Source organism: Trichosurus vulpecula, chromosome 8 (assembly GCF_011100635.1).
Source record: "Trichosurus vulpecula isolate mTriVul1 chromosome 8, mTriVul1.pri, whole genome shotgun sequence".
NCBI lineage: Eukaryota > Metazoa > Chordata > Mammalia > Diprotodontia > Phalangeridae > Trichosurus > Trichosurus vulpecula.
The window spans coordinates 137,385,760-137,402,860 of record NC_050580.1 but is presented as its reverse complement, the minus strand read 5'-3'; the positions used below and the strand labels follow the sequence as shown (position 1 = coordinate 137,402,860).

Below are 17,101 nucleotides of genomic sequence, written 5' to 3'. Positions count from 1 at the left end.
CAGAAAAAAAGAAGAAAAAATGGCTGGTATTGAACAATGATTCATCAAGTTCCCTAAGGCTACTGTATGCTTAATATTAATTTAAAAAATGAACCTGTATTATATTCATTTTTAGAAGGAAAAGTTGGAATATTATAAAGTAAAAAATAAAGAAAAATTTTAGTCAATTAGCTTATCCTCCAATTCTCCCAGAAGTTGTCACTGATTAAAGATGGTACTTATATAATGTTGATTTGAGTTTAATGAAATAGATTTTTAAAGATGCAGTTTAAGCCTGATCAATTTTTACAAAAATGAAATTTTTAATGGATCACTATTATCAAATAAAACTTAAACTACATTATATTTGTCTTCAAAACAAACAATAATTACTTAGATATTTTCTTTATATTTTCTCCATGGGTAAGGATTCAACCAGAATCCTTTAGTGAACTGTAATTTCATCATAGTTAAATCTTTTAGGCTTTAGAAACAAATTTTATCAATATTGTATTGGACAATGAATTATGAATGTGTGTGCCTGGCCCTTTTTTATGTAACAAAAGCAAAAGTCAGTGGTTTTAAATGACATGGCTTCTGAACAACTTTCCTCCCTTTAATGTTACATGTTGTTTTCTGAAAGAATCCTGAGTATCATTCCTACAAATACTGTAAGATCCACACATGCCAAATATTTTTCAAAGCATGAACTCCTTCAGTTGAACTTGAATCTCATGTGCATGCTTTAGAACTAGAAAAGTCATGGGACAGTTTTCAACAGTGATTTTCAATAGGGGCAGAACTAAAACATCTCAGTTGTCATGCTCTTCTGAAACAGCCAACAGCTCTTAATATTCCTTTTTCTTTATGAATACCAAGAGTGCCACTTATAAGCAGGCTGCAAAGCTAGGAGTAAGCGCTGTTGGGAGAAACATTCAATTTTGCCTTAAGGATATGCTCTTTTCAATTACTTTTCCAACTGAAAATTGTTCTTTCTCTACTTAAGTCAGCAAATAGCTCAAGTGTTTTCATATGGACTAAATATAAATGTTTCCAATTTCTTTTGCATTTAAACCAGTCAAATTTTTACTTCTTATTATTGTCTTCTGTAAATGAAGATGACATTTATAGGATTCCTCTCTGTGACTGCAACTGGGGTTGAAAGGATCATCAGAAGACTTACAGTTGTTTCCACATACAATAGAAATTGAGACAAAAACTTTTTCCCCCTTAATGTAACAAAGTTTTTAAAAAATCCAATATACCTTTTATTAACTTGTAATAGGTGTTATATAGACTTCTCATGGCTAATTCTTGCAGAGGCAGGACATGATCTGTTTCTGTCCCTATAGACTTAACCTCCGCTGGGAGGAAAACAGTTAATTGTCCCGATGAGAATGAAAGCAGCTTCACCTCTGAAACTTGAATGGGAGAGCCACAGCTGCAGAGAAATAAGACATTTACAAAGTTGTTACCATTAATTTTTTAAATATCAATAAAAATGCAAAAACAAAAAATATTTAAAATTAATGAGCTTTGCTTTGAGTGGATAATTTTTCAAAATGAACAGATGCTAACCTGATTTTCTTAATAAAAAACCTGAAAATGGAAATATTAATTCATCAGATAATGCTTGGCTAAATAAACACCAATTCCATAAGATGTCTGGACACTTCCAATAAAAGTTGTGCAAATATTAGATTCTGTTTTGGACAACTAAGCTTAAGAGGATCTAGGCATTTTGCTTTATTCATTCAATTTTCTTCTTTTTAGTATACTGCTCCCCAAATAAAATAATTATTCCCTTTTGATGAAAAAGGAAAAAAAAATGAATAAGACCATGGCTTCAGTATCTTGGCTTACTATGAATCACTTCAGAAAAACCTGGATTTACAAAGAAAAGTGAGTTTTAATAGCTGGATATCTCCACTAGCTTTCTGCAAGTTCTTCAGAAAAAATAATTACTGGCACAAATAAATACAAAACAATTTCTATCCCTTACATATTGCCCCTAATTTAGTCAGGGGGAACGATCGGTTCTTTAATTGGAAAGTTAGTGCCCAGTTTTATTATTGCTGCCATTTGTCTAGGATTATTAGAGTGGACAAAACACCACAAGGTTTTTTTTTTCATTTTTAAAAGTTCTGTTGATGTCCGTGGTTTATTACACTACCAGTTTTTTTTTTCTTACTGATATGCCTTAGGTCTTCTAGAATATTCCCTTGTAACAACAAAAAAACAGCGAATGACACAGTGGCTAAGTCTGACAACATATGCATGATTATATACCTACAATCCCCTATCCCTCTATTGAGAAGTGGTAAGGGTTTCATCATTTCTTCTCTAGGACCAAGATTGGTCATTGCATGTAATTTGAGTTCAGATACCTTTTAGTGTTGTTTTCATTTACATTTTCATATTCTTTTTCTTTAGACAAATATTACGCACTAATAATATCTTGGCTCTCTATAGAACACAAAATTAGATAAAATCTTCCCTTAGCCAGAAGTAGGCAATGGAAGAAAGAACATATTGGATTGTTAATCGGAAGATTTGGGCCCCATGCCAAGTTCTGAACCTGCTGGAGTGTAACCTCAGACAACTTTTTTAAAGACTCTGGATTTTTAGTACTTCATGAGGAAGCTGGACCAGAAGATTTATAAAGTATCATCCAGCTCTAAAATTCTATTATTTTAAGAATTTTCCACAGGGAAAATTTGACAGACTAGAGAAGTCATCCTCACTATTAAGTAGTGTTTCCTTTTGCTACTCATTTTATTTGACAAGTATTTTAGTATCTGCTATGTGAAAGACACTATACTAATAAACCTTTTGGGGTATAAAAAGATATATAATATATGATCCCTGGATTCAAGTTTATAATCTAGTAGATTAGATAAAGCATTGTCTATTGGAAGCAATCAAATTATCAACAAACATTATTAAGTACCCACTATGTGCCAGGCACTAGGAAGACCAATTAGGCTCTAGAGCAATTCCCATAGTGAAGAAGTATATTGGTATGACCTAACATGAGCAATCAATATTTAGCCAACACCCTGGAGGTTGTTCTTATTTTCTCCTAATGTAACAAGGCCACCAGTCGTATACTGTCTGTTCAACCACCGTCTCTTGTTCTCTCTATCTGAACTGCCTGTCTTTTCTTCCAAGCAGATATCTCCTTCATAACATCTTTTACTCCTATTTTTAAGAGTTCCTTGTTGGTTATATTTTAAAGCATACATAATTTCTTTGTAGGTAGCTGTATTCCAAATCTCCCTGCCATATAGCAATACCGTAGAATGTTAGTATTGAAAAGATGGACTTTTGATTCCATGGGAAGCTTGAGATCAGTAAAAAGCTTGAAATTTCTTGAAAGGAGTCCAGCCAGCCTACTATCTTCCTATCAGTTTGTTAGTCAATCAGTTGGGTAGCAAGCATCTATTAAGTACTTACTACATGCCAGGCAGCAGTGTGTTAACAGCTGAAAAGGCAAAAACAGTCCCTGGTATCAAGCTTCCATTCTATTGGGGGAGACAACATGGAAATCAATAGGAATATAAAACATATATAGAAAGTAGATGCAAAGTAACCTTAAAAGGGAACTATTTAGCAGTTGGGGACACTGGGAAAGGCCTCATGCATCAGGTGAGCTTTAAGCTAAGCCTTGAAGAAAATCACGGAAACAAGGTGGCAGAAATGAAGAAGAAGAGCAACCCAGGAATGTGGGACAGCTTGGACAAAGGCATGATAAAGGGAGATAGAGTGTCATGTGTCAGGAAAAGCAAGTAATGTAGTGTACCTACATCAGTGGTGTGTAAAGAATAAAGTATAAGAAGCCTGAAAAAATAGAAAGAGGTCAGATCATGAAGAGCTTTAAATTAGCAATAGAGGATTTTATATTTGATCCTGGAGGTACTAGGAAACCACTGGAGTTTACTGAGTGGAGAAGAGGGGGAAGATTTGTGCTTCATAAAAATTAGTTTGGCAGCTGAGTGGAGGCAAAATTGGAGGGGGGAAAACTTCAGGCAAGGAGACCAATTAGAAAGTTATTTTAATAATCCAGGTGAGAAATGATGACCTTCCTGAACTAGTGTTGTAGCTATGTGATTATAACCATCCCCTCAGTTGAGGACCTCACCTCATAAGTTTCCAAACTTCTCATACGTTCCCCAAATCCTCCCATGGCTCCCTCTTTCCCCCTGCACCCCCAAATTTTCAGTTAAGAACTTTGCCTCATATTTCATTGAGAAAATTGAGGCCATTCACTGAGATTCCTCTTTTCTCTTATTTCTCCTCTCACATCACCCAGATGTTTTCCTCTCCACTATCTCTTTCACCCTGTCTTACATGAAAAAAGGAGCTTTTTCTTTGATTGAGGAAAACCACTCTACATTCACATCTCTTCCCATCTTCTCCATCAGGTGACCCTTGCTATTATCTCTAGTCTCATTCTAATCTCTATCTTCTGGCTCCTTCTTTGCTACCTAACATTATGCTTATGTCTTCTTAATCCTTGAAAAAACCCCAAAACCTTATTTAATCCAACTATCACTGTTGCTGTGGCTCTTCCCCTTCTTAGCTAAACTCCTTAAGAAGGCTATTTACATCATGAGTTTCCAGTTCCTCTCCTCTCAGTTGTTTCTAAACCCTTCATAATCCTTGCCTAGACTGCTGAAAAGTTCCACTGTGGTCCTTCACTCTCTTCGGCCTCCCACAATTCCATACTAGTTGCCTTATCCCTGGGTGGTATGCCTCTCCCCTTTCCCAACTATATACCACTGCCTAATGCCCTGGGAAAACTCCACCCTGAGGCCAAATCTCTACATAGGGTACCACTGCTACTCCCCACTAGCGACCTGCCTCACCTCCATATCTAATCCCCCCAGGGAGGATAATAAACAACCAGAGCTCATTTTCAATGATTAATATTCCCCACCCCTGACTCCCCAATAGTATTATCCTATAGCAATAATTATATAAATCCTGTTCTCTATCTCCCACTGCCTGCTCCTTTATTCTCATTCCCCTCACTCAGTCTTACCCTATACCTTCACCTCCCACTCCAATCTGCCAACCCCTTCCACTATGCTCTCAGGAATGTCTGTGCCACAGTTAAGAATGCTTTGTCCATCTTAAGGATTTTCCTTTCTCACTTCTTCCATTTATTGCACTCCCTGAGACCTGGCTCCCTTCTGGTAACATAACTTCCTTGGCCACCCTTCTCAGCACTGATTATACTTTCAGTCATAACCCACAATTCACTGGTTGTGGTAGCGGAGGTGGCAAACCCCTCAGCATGCATAAGTGATTCCATTTCTTCCAGTCTTCTCTAGCAGATTGCTTCCTCTAACATCCACACTTTCTCACTAGTCTCCTGATCTACTATTTGTTTCCCTAGTTCCTACAAACATACCCATGTCTCTCCCATCCTCAAAAAACCCTCATTTGATTCATCCAACCCTAACAATTATCATCCTATATATCTTCTCCTCCTTTTCTTGGCCAAAGTCTTCAAGAAGGCCCAATTACAATTGGTGTTTCCATTTCCTTCCTTCCCACTCTCTTAACTCTCTGCAGTCTGACTTCTGATCCCATCATTCAACTGAAACTTCCATCTCTAAAATTACCAATGAGCTCTTAACTACAAAATCTAATGGCCTTTTCTCAGTTCTCATCCTTCTTGATCTCTCTATAGCCTCTGATACTGTCAATCTTCCTCTTCTCTTTAACACTCTACTTCTCTCTACATTTTGGGACTTCTCTCCCTACTTGACTGACTCCTAAGACTCCTTTGCTGGAGCTTTATTCAAGTCATGCCCAAAAAGTGTGGGTGGTCCCCAAGGGTCTGATCTGAGCCCTCTTCTCCCTCTTTACTATTTGACTTGATGAGCTCATCAGCTTCCATATATTGAATTATCATCTCTTTGCAGACCTGTTTGTTCAGCTCTAACCTCCAGGCTTGTATATCCAGTTGCCTACATTCAACATCTCAAACTCAACATGTCCTAAACTTATTTAGTTATTATCTTTCCTTCCAAACCCTTCTCACTTCCAAACTCCCCTATTACCCAGTGAGGGTACTAGCCTCTTCCCACTCACCTAGGCTCACAACTTAAGGTGTCATCCTTGACTCCTCACTCTCTCTCAACCCCTGTCTGTATCCCACCAGTTGCCAAGGCTTGTGGTTCTTACCTAATGTAACATCTCTCATATAAGCCCCCATCTCTCTTCTGATGCTGCCACAGCCTGGTGCAGGGCTTCATCACCTCATTCCTGAACCACTGCAATAGCCTACTGGTTGGTCTCCATGCCACAAGTCTTTCCCCAGTCCAGTCCATTTCCATTCAGTTGTCAAACCGACCTTCCTAAAGTGAAAATCTATCTTCCTTCCCTCTCTCCCCTCCCATTCAATAAACTCCTGTGGTTCTCTCTTACCTTCATAATCAAATACGAAATTCTTTATTTGGTTTTTAAAGCCCTTCATAACTAAGCCCCCTTCCACCTTTCCAATCTTCTTACATCTTACACTCCACAATCTAGTGATACTCACCTTGCTATTCTTCACACGTGAAACTATCATCATCCTATTCTGTGCATTCTTATTGCCTGGAACCTCTCCCTCTTCATTTTTCTCTTCTTGCTTTCCTAGCTTCCTTTAAGTCTCAGCTAAAGTCCACCTCTGCAAGAAGCACTTCCTAGTTCTCCTTAATCTTAAGGCTTTTCCTGTGTGAATACTTCCAATTTAACCCATTTGTATCTTGTTTGTACACAGCTATTGCATTTTGTCTCCCTGGTTAGACTATGAGCTCCATGAGAGCAGGACTTTTTCCTTCTCCTTTCTTTGTATCCCCAGAACTTATCACAGAACTTAGCACACAGTAGGGTGCATAATAAAAGCTTCTTGCTTGCAAAAGTGTGGGACACTGCATTTATTGTTCGTTGTTTTTGATGTTGATTTGTTTTGTTGATCTTTTTCTTCCTCTTTCTCTCTTTTTAAAAAAGAACATATAAGAGATTCTTCTCTGGGATGAATAAAGGGGAAACATACAGGGGGAAATTTAGACAATGTAAAAATAAAAGATACCAATAGCTATTTTTTTAAAAGACAACATAGAGAGGCATGTCTTATGTGTTCTCCTTGAGAATGTCTGGTATGTTCCTAGCTATAATGACAAATTACCCAAACATTCCAGTTTATGGTACCTCAATAAGATTTCTGCTAATCAATTAGTAAACATTTATTAAGAGCTTACTATATATAAGGCACTGTGCTAAGTGCTAGGGATAGAATGTTAAAAGTGAAATAGTATCCCCAAGGAATTTGCATGCCAATGTACATACATGAATATATATAAAATGAATACAAAGTACTTCTCCATCCCTCCTCATGAATTTAGAGGAGGGAATAGGTGAATCTTATGCATTAGTCCCTCTGTGAGTCTGTTCTCATTGGTGCTCCTTTCTTTCTCATAGGTAAGTCAACATGTGCTCCTGGGGCCTCTGGTATTTCTCACTGGCTTTTGTTCACTGCTTTGGAGATGTCTCCTTACTTTGTAAGACACTTGATTTTTTTTCTTTTTGAAGATTCTTGATTTTCTGGATTTTTGAGGTTAATAGAAATTTGACCTTCAGAGATATGAGGCACTATTATACTTTATGTAAGTATGTTTTCCTGTCCTCGTAAAATCTAAATGTAAAATAAATTACAAAAACTGAATCAATTCCATTGGAAAAATTCAAGGAAACAGGAGTATAGCGCTGCTCAGATTAAATAACGGCTAACAGCAATGATTCTGGCCTCAGTCAAACGCAGATCTGTTTATTGCTACCATTAAGGCGGAAGGATTTTGGACACGAAACACCATCTGCTCCACATATTCTTTCCTGTTTTTGGATCTACATTAGAGCTGCCTCCTTGCCTTTTGACTGTTTTCTTTTATCATATGCCTGTTTAGTAATCTTTTATTCCTAAAACTGTAATGTTTTAAATCAAAATGGTGCCTGTGTTAGCCACAATACATGCCTTTGTGAGCCAGTGCTTCCTACTTTTGTTTTTCTTTTTTCAATGGACCCTATCATATATTAGGAGAAGCTTAAGATACATATAATACAATCCACATTTTTTTCAAAACCCTGTTGGCCTTTGCCACTTCCTCAGAAAACTTGAAGGCATTTATTTCTTTCTGACAGATCTTATTTTTCCCAAAGGACCTTTTTCATTAAAACAACAATAAGGCACTGGTATCTCTCAAATATTTAATTCACTTTACTGTCCCTACAGCTTCTAGGCCTACTTGACTGAGCTGCAACATAGTCACTTATGCCAGTACCCCAGTATTTTACCACTTCATTTTTCCCTTGGTCATGCAAGGAGGTCTACTGGGCTAAAAACTACTGACCCAACAACTTATATGTTATCAATCAAAAATTTATTGAGCATCTACTGTGTACTCAGCCTAAATATATAACATGATGCTTGCCCATAAGGAATTCAATATCTAGTTGAGGAACCAAACTAAAACACATGAAATGAGTAAACAATACAAGACCAAACTGTCTAGTATAAATTATAATGGAAATTTGAAATAACTAAAGTAGCCACAAAAGTCTATAGAAAAGGTGAGACTTGGGATGAGTCTTGAAGGAGTTTGATGAGTAAAAAGAATAGACTGGAATATTCAAAGACATAACTAGGAATTGTACCCTGAGATGAACTATACCGAGGACATGATACAGAACAATACAGAAAGCAACCTGAGTAAAGGAGGGGGATGGACACTGTGTCACAGAGTGAAACAGAGACAGAGATTCCTGTGGGTTAAGACTCTTGGATTCAGCAAGTCCAGGCTGATTCTGCGCAACACCTCTCCCCCCCCCCGCGCCCCCCCCCCCTAATTAAGCCACCTAGTAATTATTGCAACTAATTATTCTTGATGGCTAGGTGCTAAAGTCATTTGTCCCTGGTACTTCTCTGTGTTAATACAGTTAAGGAAACATAGTTAAATCATTCGAAGAAGTTGCAAATATTAAAATACTGTGGGTTGTTTTTGTTTGTTTGTTTTTACTATACTCCAATATAATCACAGACCAAAAGCTGGAATGATACTTGATACTTTTTTTTACACTAATCCAAGTTATTTAGATACATTTTTTTGGTCTTCCCTGACAACAGTATCTTTATGGAAATAAACATAGCTTAGAGGTACAATATACTCAGCATAGATAAATACTGGTTGTCCTAACTTGTCAGAATAAGGCTTTGGCAGATTGATAGGTAACTTGTTTGTCCCTGGTTAAATTCCTAAAAGATTTTTCCGTCTGTTTGATAGATTTGTATTAAATTTTTGATAAATGCTTTATTGTACCAGAGGTCCACTAGATTTAACAGCTGATGGGTTGATTCTTGTTTGAATGTTGTAATTTTTCACTTTACCTTTTCTTTACCCTCTTAAAACACAACCTACAAGTTACTTCCTTGCTACTCTAAAAGTTTAAGTATTTGTGAAACTTCTTCTAACTTAATGTGCCTAAGCTTGTCTAAATTCCCAAGGATATTTTGGACATCATCTTAGCAGTTTATCATATGTCATTTTTTACATAATGAGAGTAACTTATAAATGCACTGAAACAGTGCATTAGAATATATAAGGTCATATGAATGTAGCTCCCTTTTCTTCTTTCCTTTAAAATTTTAAGTGCTAGAGGCTAAGTCTTTGTTTTAAGTAATTTATCCAGATACTTTCTGAAGACATATCATTATTTCAATTATTAAATCAATAAATGAAAATAAAATGTTAATTTAATTCTTATTCTAATTTAGTGACTTCTGTAATATGGCCAAAAACTGACCATAAGTGATAAGAAGAGAAAAATTATTAAATGAAAATAATAAACTGTAATCCTTGAAGCAATTTCTAGAATTTCTTTTTGTCATTATAGTTAATTTGCTTTGAAAATGCATAAATTTAGTTAATTATATGTAAGGTTTTCTTGGTGTTCTTTTTGTTTTTTAACCTTTCATTTCATCTGTGTAGGAAGCTCCCAAAGAGGAACTTCTCCACCAATCCTTCTCTGTCACTGTCTTGGAGAGATGCCTTGGGACCCTGACAGTTTAAGTAACTTACCCAGAATCATAGAGCCAATAAGGTGTCAGAGATGGGCCTCGATGAGGAGACTGGCTTGCTCTCTACTATGCTATACTTCCTCTTCCTATCTTATTTCCAAATACATAATATGTGCATATTAGATATAATTTATATGTTATACATAACAAGCATATGTTATATGTGTTTAATATATAGTATGTATAATTGTAGTATACAATGGGAATCAGTATCAGTTGCTTTATTCCTCAGAATTTATCTAGTGTATATTTTTCTCATTGTCTCTTAGTCTTGCATAAAAAAAGCTAAGAACTGTTAATAATACGTAGCACTTGAAGGACTTTATTTCCTTAAACTCAATTTTATCTTATTTTCAGTTTCAAATTCTCTCCTTCCCATCCTCTACCAGAGCAGGCAAGAAAAACAAAGTCCACTGCAAATATGTAGTCATGCAAAGCAAATTCCCATATTAGCAATGTCCAGGAAGAAAATAAAATAAAAAGAAAAGACGTTGCTATGTTAATGGGAATGGGAAGATCTTTCCCATCCATTAATAGGCCTATGTGACCTGCTTGAGTCACATGAGCCTGTGGTGGGAGGAGCCTGCTGAACAGGTAGAACAGGAAGGGGTGGAGCAGGAAGTGAATGGGTGAGACAAAGCAGTCAGAGCTAGGAGAGAGAGAGCAGGCAGAGCAGCTAGTGTGAGTGAGAGAGGAAGTGATTTTGCCTAAGGGAGCTTGTTTGTGGTGAGGCCCGAGGGAGGGAAGGCTTGGGGATGGAGGTGCTCTCTGCGTTGGTAATGTGTATAGATTTCTTTATTACTATGATGGATTTGGCTTTTTGGTGTTTGAATAAATGTCTTGGTTTAGTCTTTGAGCTAGAGAGTCTGTTATATCTTGCGATTCAAATCTGGGAATACGCCTGCATATTCATAGCAGCCACTGTGGGTATTGCATTGATGATATAGATGCTTCAATTTGTATTCTTGAATCCATCACTTCTTTATCTGGGAGGGAAAGCAAGTTACATCATGAGTCCTTTGTAAATATGGCTGGTCACTGTGTTGATCAGTATTACTAAGTCTTCCAGAGTTCATTATCTTTACGATATTGTTGTTATTATATAAATTGTTCTCCTGGTTCTGCTCACTTCATTTTGTATCACTTCATACAATTTTTCTCAGCTTTTTCTGAAATCATCCACTTCATCATTTCTTTTAGCACAATAGTGTTCCATTGCATACGTATACCATAACTTGTTCTGCTATTCCTCAATTGAAGGACATCCCCTTAGTTTTCAATTCTTTGCTACCACAAAAAGAGCTGCTATAAATATTTTTGGTATTCTTTTCCACATTGTTTGATCTCCGGTATAGACATAGTGGGAGTATTGCTGGGTCATGATTTAATACCTTTTTGGACAGAGTTCCAAATTGCTTTCCAGAATGGTTGGACCAATTCATAGTTTCACCAAAAGTGCACTGAAGTATCAGTATTGTCATTTTCTTTTTTTGTTTGTAGAGCTTTTTAAACATTAATCTCATAACACCCATTAGGTAAAGAAAAAGGAGTCTTCTCTTCAGACATGGGGACAACATTCAAAAAGGAAGAACAACTGGAGGAAATAGGACAAGATGAAGTAATAATGAGCAGTCCAGTTTAGCTACAAAAGAGAATGCACAAGGCAGAGCACCATAAAATAAGAAAGATTGGAGCCAGATAGTAGAGGGCCTTGAGTGAAAGGGTTAGGAATTTATATATTACTCCAAATGAATTCAGGAATCACCAAAAGTTTTTAAGTACAAGAATTATTTGTTCATACTTGTGAATTAGGAAGATTCTTTTGGTAGTATTGTGAAAGATAGTTTGAAAAGGATAGAGGCTGGGAGCATGGATACCAGATATGTGATTATTATAATAGTTCTGGCAAAAGGCATATTAAAGAATGAATAAGGATAGAAATGTAAAGGAGAGAGAACAGATGACAGAGATATTTTGGAAGTAGAATCCACAGGATTTGGCAACTAATGAGATAGTATATGTGAAGGAAAAGAAAATCACAGATGACACCAAGGTTTCAAGTCTGGTTGACTAGGAATGATGATGCCATCAATGGAAATTAAGAACTCAGAATGAAGGGGCTAGGTTTTGGAGAGAAGATGATGAGTTCAGTTTGTTACTAAGCTGTTACTGAGTTCAATTGTTACTGACACTGAGTTTGAGGTGCAGCAGAATATCCATAACTCTCTTAGATTAAACTCAGTTCCTCCATAAGAAGCCAGGTCTTCTCTTTTTAGTTCTCTCTTTGCTCTTATATGACTTCTTGTTACTTCTCTGTCACCATCAGGCAATGCTATTGATATCTCAGCCCCCATAACCTTCTTCTCCAACTTTAAGTTATGAAAGAAAGGAATCCATGGCTAGGGCAAGTACTTTACACTTTCACTGCTCTAGTATGGTCACTTTCATGGAATGGTTCACCCAAGAGCCGATGGCTATGGTCTCGGAGAATCCCAGGAGAAAAAGACTTTTCACTGTTTTTCTCGTGCTCTTTTTCCCTTGGATTCCTGACCTGAGGCTTTTTTGCCTCACCAAGCATCTGGAACATCTACAAACGTGGCTCCTGGAAATTCACATCCTTTTTGTTTTTCTCATTTTCTTCTCTTCTTCTATCTTCTCTCAAGTCATTGTTTCTATTCCTGGCTTGTCTGCCTGAGTCAAATGTTACTAGCCAGATTTTCCTCAGCTTGCTCAGCTTCTGTTAATGAAATTGATTCTTCTACCTATGAGCTATTTTGGCACGGAGGTATTACTGTTTCCCGCTCCTTCTCTAACTCAGCTGATAAGTCACACGTGGCCTGTGTTTGGGTCCTTCTTTCTGGTGGTGGATCCTGTAGACTTACATGCTTTTGCTATAATTGCCATATGTAATGGGTATACAGTAATATCACACACTGCCTTCCTGAATTAAGGTGGATTGGGCCAAGTGTAGATATAGGAAATCTAGGATGAAATTTTAATTGTGAGCATGCTGAGTGACCAAAATATAAGAAAACTCAAGGAAGAGAAGATGTCAGAGACATGGAAAAAATCTCAGATCATGTTAATGCTGAAAAAGGCAACCAAAAGAATATCAATAACTACCCACATATGCCTAAACCCCTATCCATAAAAACATCTTTATGAGACATGTGAATCAAGGGTATCTTTGATGAGGGTATTAGTAGTGAACAAGTGGGCTTTCCAAAATTTTATCATTTCACAATTAACTAAAAGATGTAAAAAAACCCAAATCATAAATCTCAGGATTATCGTTTCTCAATTACAAAAAAAGCATCTCATTTGGTAGAACAAAACAGCACCTTATAGGCTCTTTTTACAACAGCATCTTTCATCCATACATCTAAATAACTGAAGATTCCTTAGGAAATATAACAACAGAAATAATTAACCCTCTGATAATAAATGGAAAGCAAGGTACTAAGTGCTAGGGATAAAAACAAAGGAAAAAAATAATCCCAGCCCTCAAGGAGCTCACATTCTAATGAGGAGGACACCATGCAAACAATTATGCACATAGCTCCCTCCCTTTCCAGTCTTCTTATACCATATTCCCCACCATATATTCAATCCAATGACTGCCCTGCTTCTTCTTCCAGAAATAAGACAATAAACTCTGGGTTTTTTTTTTCTGGCTATCCCCCTAGTTTGGAATGCTCAGTGGAAGAGTTGCAATATCTCCCTTAAGAATTTTTACAGGGACAGAATGAGGAAGTTTTTATGAGTGATATAGATATGTAAGCTATTATATTACTATAATTATAGATGATCGCTAATGTTCCTTTCAAATATAAATTCCATGACGTGACTTAAAATTTTTTCTGTTTGTTAGAGAGACAAATAGAACAAAACTTGATGTGTTTTTCAATGTTATTTCTTCCTTAACAAAAAGTCTGTTTTTTTTTAGGCTAAGGGCTGCTAAAACATGTTATTTCTTCTCTTTTTTACTGCCCTGCCCACCATCTGGTAGAGGAACAAATGAGTAGTGAAATGGTTTTAAAAAGGAGAAGCATAGAGCTTAGATAATTAAAAAGGTATTTGAATATTTCCCAAACAATCAAGTTTTACCTACAATTGTGTCTGAAGTCAGAGAAAAAGATATGACTTTTCATGAATGAATAAAAAAAACATGTATTAAACACATACTATGTGCCAACCACTGTGCTTAAGCATTGGGGAAAACAAGAGAAAAAGCAAGAGTTTCTGCTTGCCCAAGACACTCTCGCTCTTGTTGGGGGAGACACACATTAAACAAAAAGTTCAGTTGCAAGGTACATAGAAAGGTTTAGAAATTCTAAGGGTGCAGTGGCAAGTAAGTCAGATGACAATGGGGAAAGTGTTCAGTGAGGAAGATGGTGAAGCCTGGAGAACCTTATAACACAGTGGCAGTACAGATAGTAAAGCTTAATGGTCCTCTGTCTTGCCAGAAGGAATAGAATTGGTAAATCCTAGGTCACCCACATTAGATCAAGAAACCGATATGGCTTATGGGTACTTCATCCCAGGAGGGCTGAAGGAATGTAAAGTAAATGGACAGAATGTCCTTGTAGTGATGGGTCTTTCCAGCTAGCTCAGCTATCCAGGATGGATTCTGGGACAGCATAGGCCAAGGGAAGAAGAGAAGAAGGAAGACAAGGCATTTGGTGGGGTGGGAGGGGATGGGTAGGGGAGAGGGTACCCCCAGTGATGGTAGGTCTTCCCACTGCCTGGCTCTCTGGGATGGGTTCTGGAATGACCTGAGAGAGATGGCAAGAGGAAGTTAAAAAAGAAATGTTATTCCTAAGGTTCCCATTTAGGGAAAGGGAGAAGGACTAGATCTGTGATTTCACTGGCATTGGGAACTCCCTCTACAAATGTAGTTCAGCACCTTCCTCAACTACTAGTCTTAGATAGTTGCCTAGGACACTTAAGTGTTAAGTGATTTGTGTGCCAGAATCTGTCAAGCAGCTGGTCCTGAACCCAGGTCTTCCCATCTTCCAGGCCCAGCTCTCTATTCACTAAGTCAAACTGCCTCTCATTATCTCTTAACCTGATAAATGAGAAAAGATGAGGAAAAAAGAAACATCATCTCGTGGTTGACTAGTTAATTTTAACATCTGACAAATCCACAATGGAACCAAATGCACTAATGTAAAAATACTTAAGTAAAAGGGCAGACATGCTATTTAGCCAATTTCAGTTTTTAAACAAAATATAAACTTGCTGAAGGGACAGATGACAAAGAGGATGAGAAGGAGTAGTTGAGCTGTGAGCTGCATCAGATATGAGACCGAAATATTCATTGTCTGCTTTGTTCTTAATTCTGTGCTGTTAAACATGAGAATTCTTTCTTATAATATAAATAACATATATAATATGATATATAAAGTATTAGCTTAAGTAGCATTATTGTAGGATTTTTATCCTGAAGAATAATTTTTAAAAAGCCATTTTAACCAAAAAAAGGAGAGGAAGGAAACAGAACATGTTAAAAGTAGAGGGAGAATATGTAGGTGAAGAAGTATAAGAAAAGGAGCAAACATTATAATATGGAGAAAGATGGGGAGAAAGTGGCCAACTAGTTAAAAAAAAAGAGAGAAAGCAGATGGTTAAAGACTTCAGAATTCTGACTGCCATGAGTCCAAAAGAATGGAGATGAAAAATGCCATTCACCTCCTGACAGACGCAAAGAGGAACTTAAAATGCAGAAGTAAAAACATTTTCAGACATACCCACAGTGGGAATTTGTTTTGCTGCACTATTCAACTATGTATCAAGGGCTTTATTTTTTGTTGCTATTGTTGTTTTCACTCAATAGGAGTGAGGGTAGTGGCAGAGACAGATTAATTTAAAAATAAAAATAAACCCCAAAGGATATTTATGCTCTGAAATATCTTATTTATTCCAATATAATTTTCTGCTTTGCAATGGTGCTGCTCTGAATTAAAACTCAGGCACTGAACCATACTGCCAAAGAAGAATTGTAAAAATATATTGCAGCATACTGCTACTAAAAAAAAAAAGTATTTTGATTCACTACTTCAATGGGGTAGAACTGCTACTAATATTATTGTTGGGAGTGAATGTGGAACATTTATTGAAAAAAATATTTAAAATGGAAGCCATTGAAACGCATGATATATAATAAAGTAAAATAAACTTTACAAAAGAAGGTGGATGGATAGTGACACGGAATCATAGAATGCTAGAACTAGAAAATCATAGATTGTCTAGTCTAGGAGTGTTTAATCTGGCTTTTTTTTGGTGATGGACCTCTTTGGAAGTCTGATAATGTCTTTTGACCCCCTTTCAAAATAAAGTTTTGTTGCTTATGTTAAGGATTGAAGGAAATGTCAAATTATAGTCAGAGGTTAGTGAAAATAAAGAGGTAATACTTTTTTCCCATCCAGTTCAGGGACTCCATGAAACCATGCCATAGCCTTAGGTAAATCAGGAAACATTCCACTCCTATGGTCTCACCCTCTACGCAACTCCCCCCACCCCCGCCTCTGCCTCAACCAATTACTGTATGCAAAGATTTATTTAGGGATATTCCTATTGGCTATCTGGATAAGAGAGTGGGAATCATGAAGAATTAGGTTCAGGTGTGTACTAGAGCCAGTTCACACTGCCTAGTGAGAATTGACTGTGAACACTTACACATTGGAATGTAGCAATGATGACAAATCGAGGCATGATTTATTGTTTCCTCAATTGTCCAGATTTTAAAAAATGATTGAGAAAATGTGAACAATGCAGATTAAAATTAAATGTGTGTCCTGCATTCATTTGTTTCCAGAGCCGGTTGTCAAGCACTTACTAGCATACTGCTTGCCTAAGGTTCAATTCTGTAAAATAAGAGAATTAAACTTGATGACCTCAAAGGTCTCTTCTGTCTCTAAATCTATGGTACCGTGATCCTTATTCAGTGCATAAAAGGATATAAGTTCTAGCATATCTATACAATTAGTCATTTTC

At 36.8% G+C, this 17,101-nt stretch overlaps 1 protein-coding gene across 3 annotated transcripts in view; it reads right to left on the bottom strand.

Moving 5' to 3' along the window:
- Positions 1-17,101, bottom strand: part of LRRC28 (leucine rich repeat containing 28) — a 185,714-nt gene that overhangs the window by 18,953 nt on the left and 149,660 nt on the right. For all 3 annotated transcript variants that reach the window (XM_036734583.1, XM_036734584.1, XM_036734585.1), the window contains exon 8: positions 1,245-1,420. In XM_036734583.1, coding sequence (XP_036590478.1) covers positions 1,245-1,420 — 176 coding nt within the window. The remainder of the gene's footprint in view (positions 1-1,244; positions 1,421-17,101) is intronic.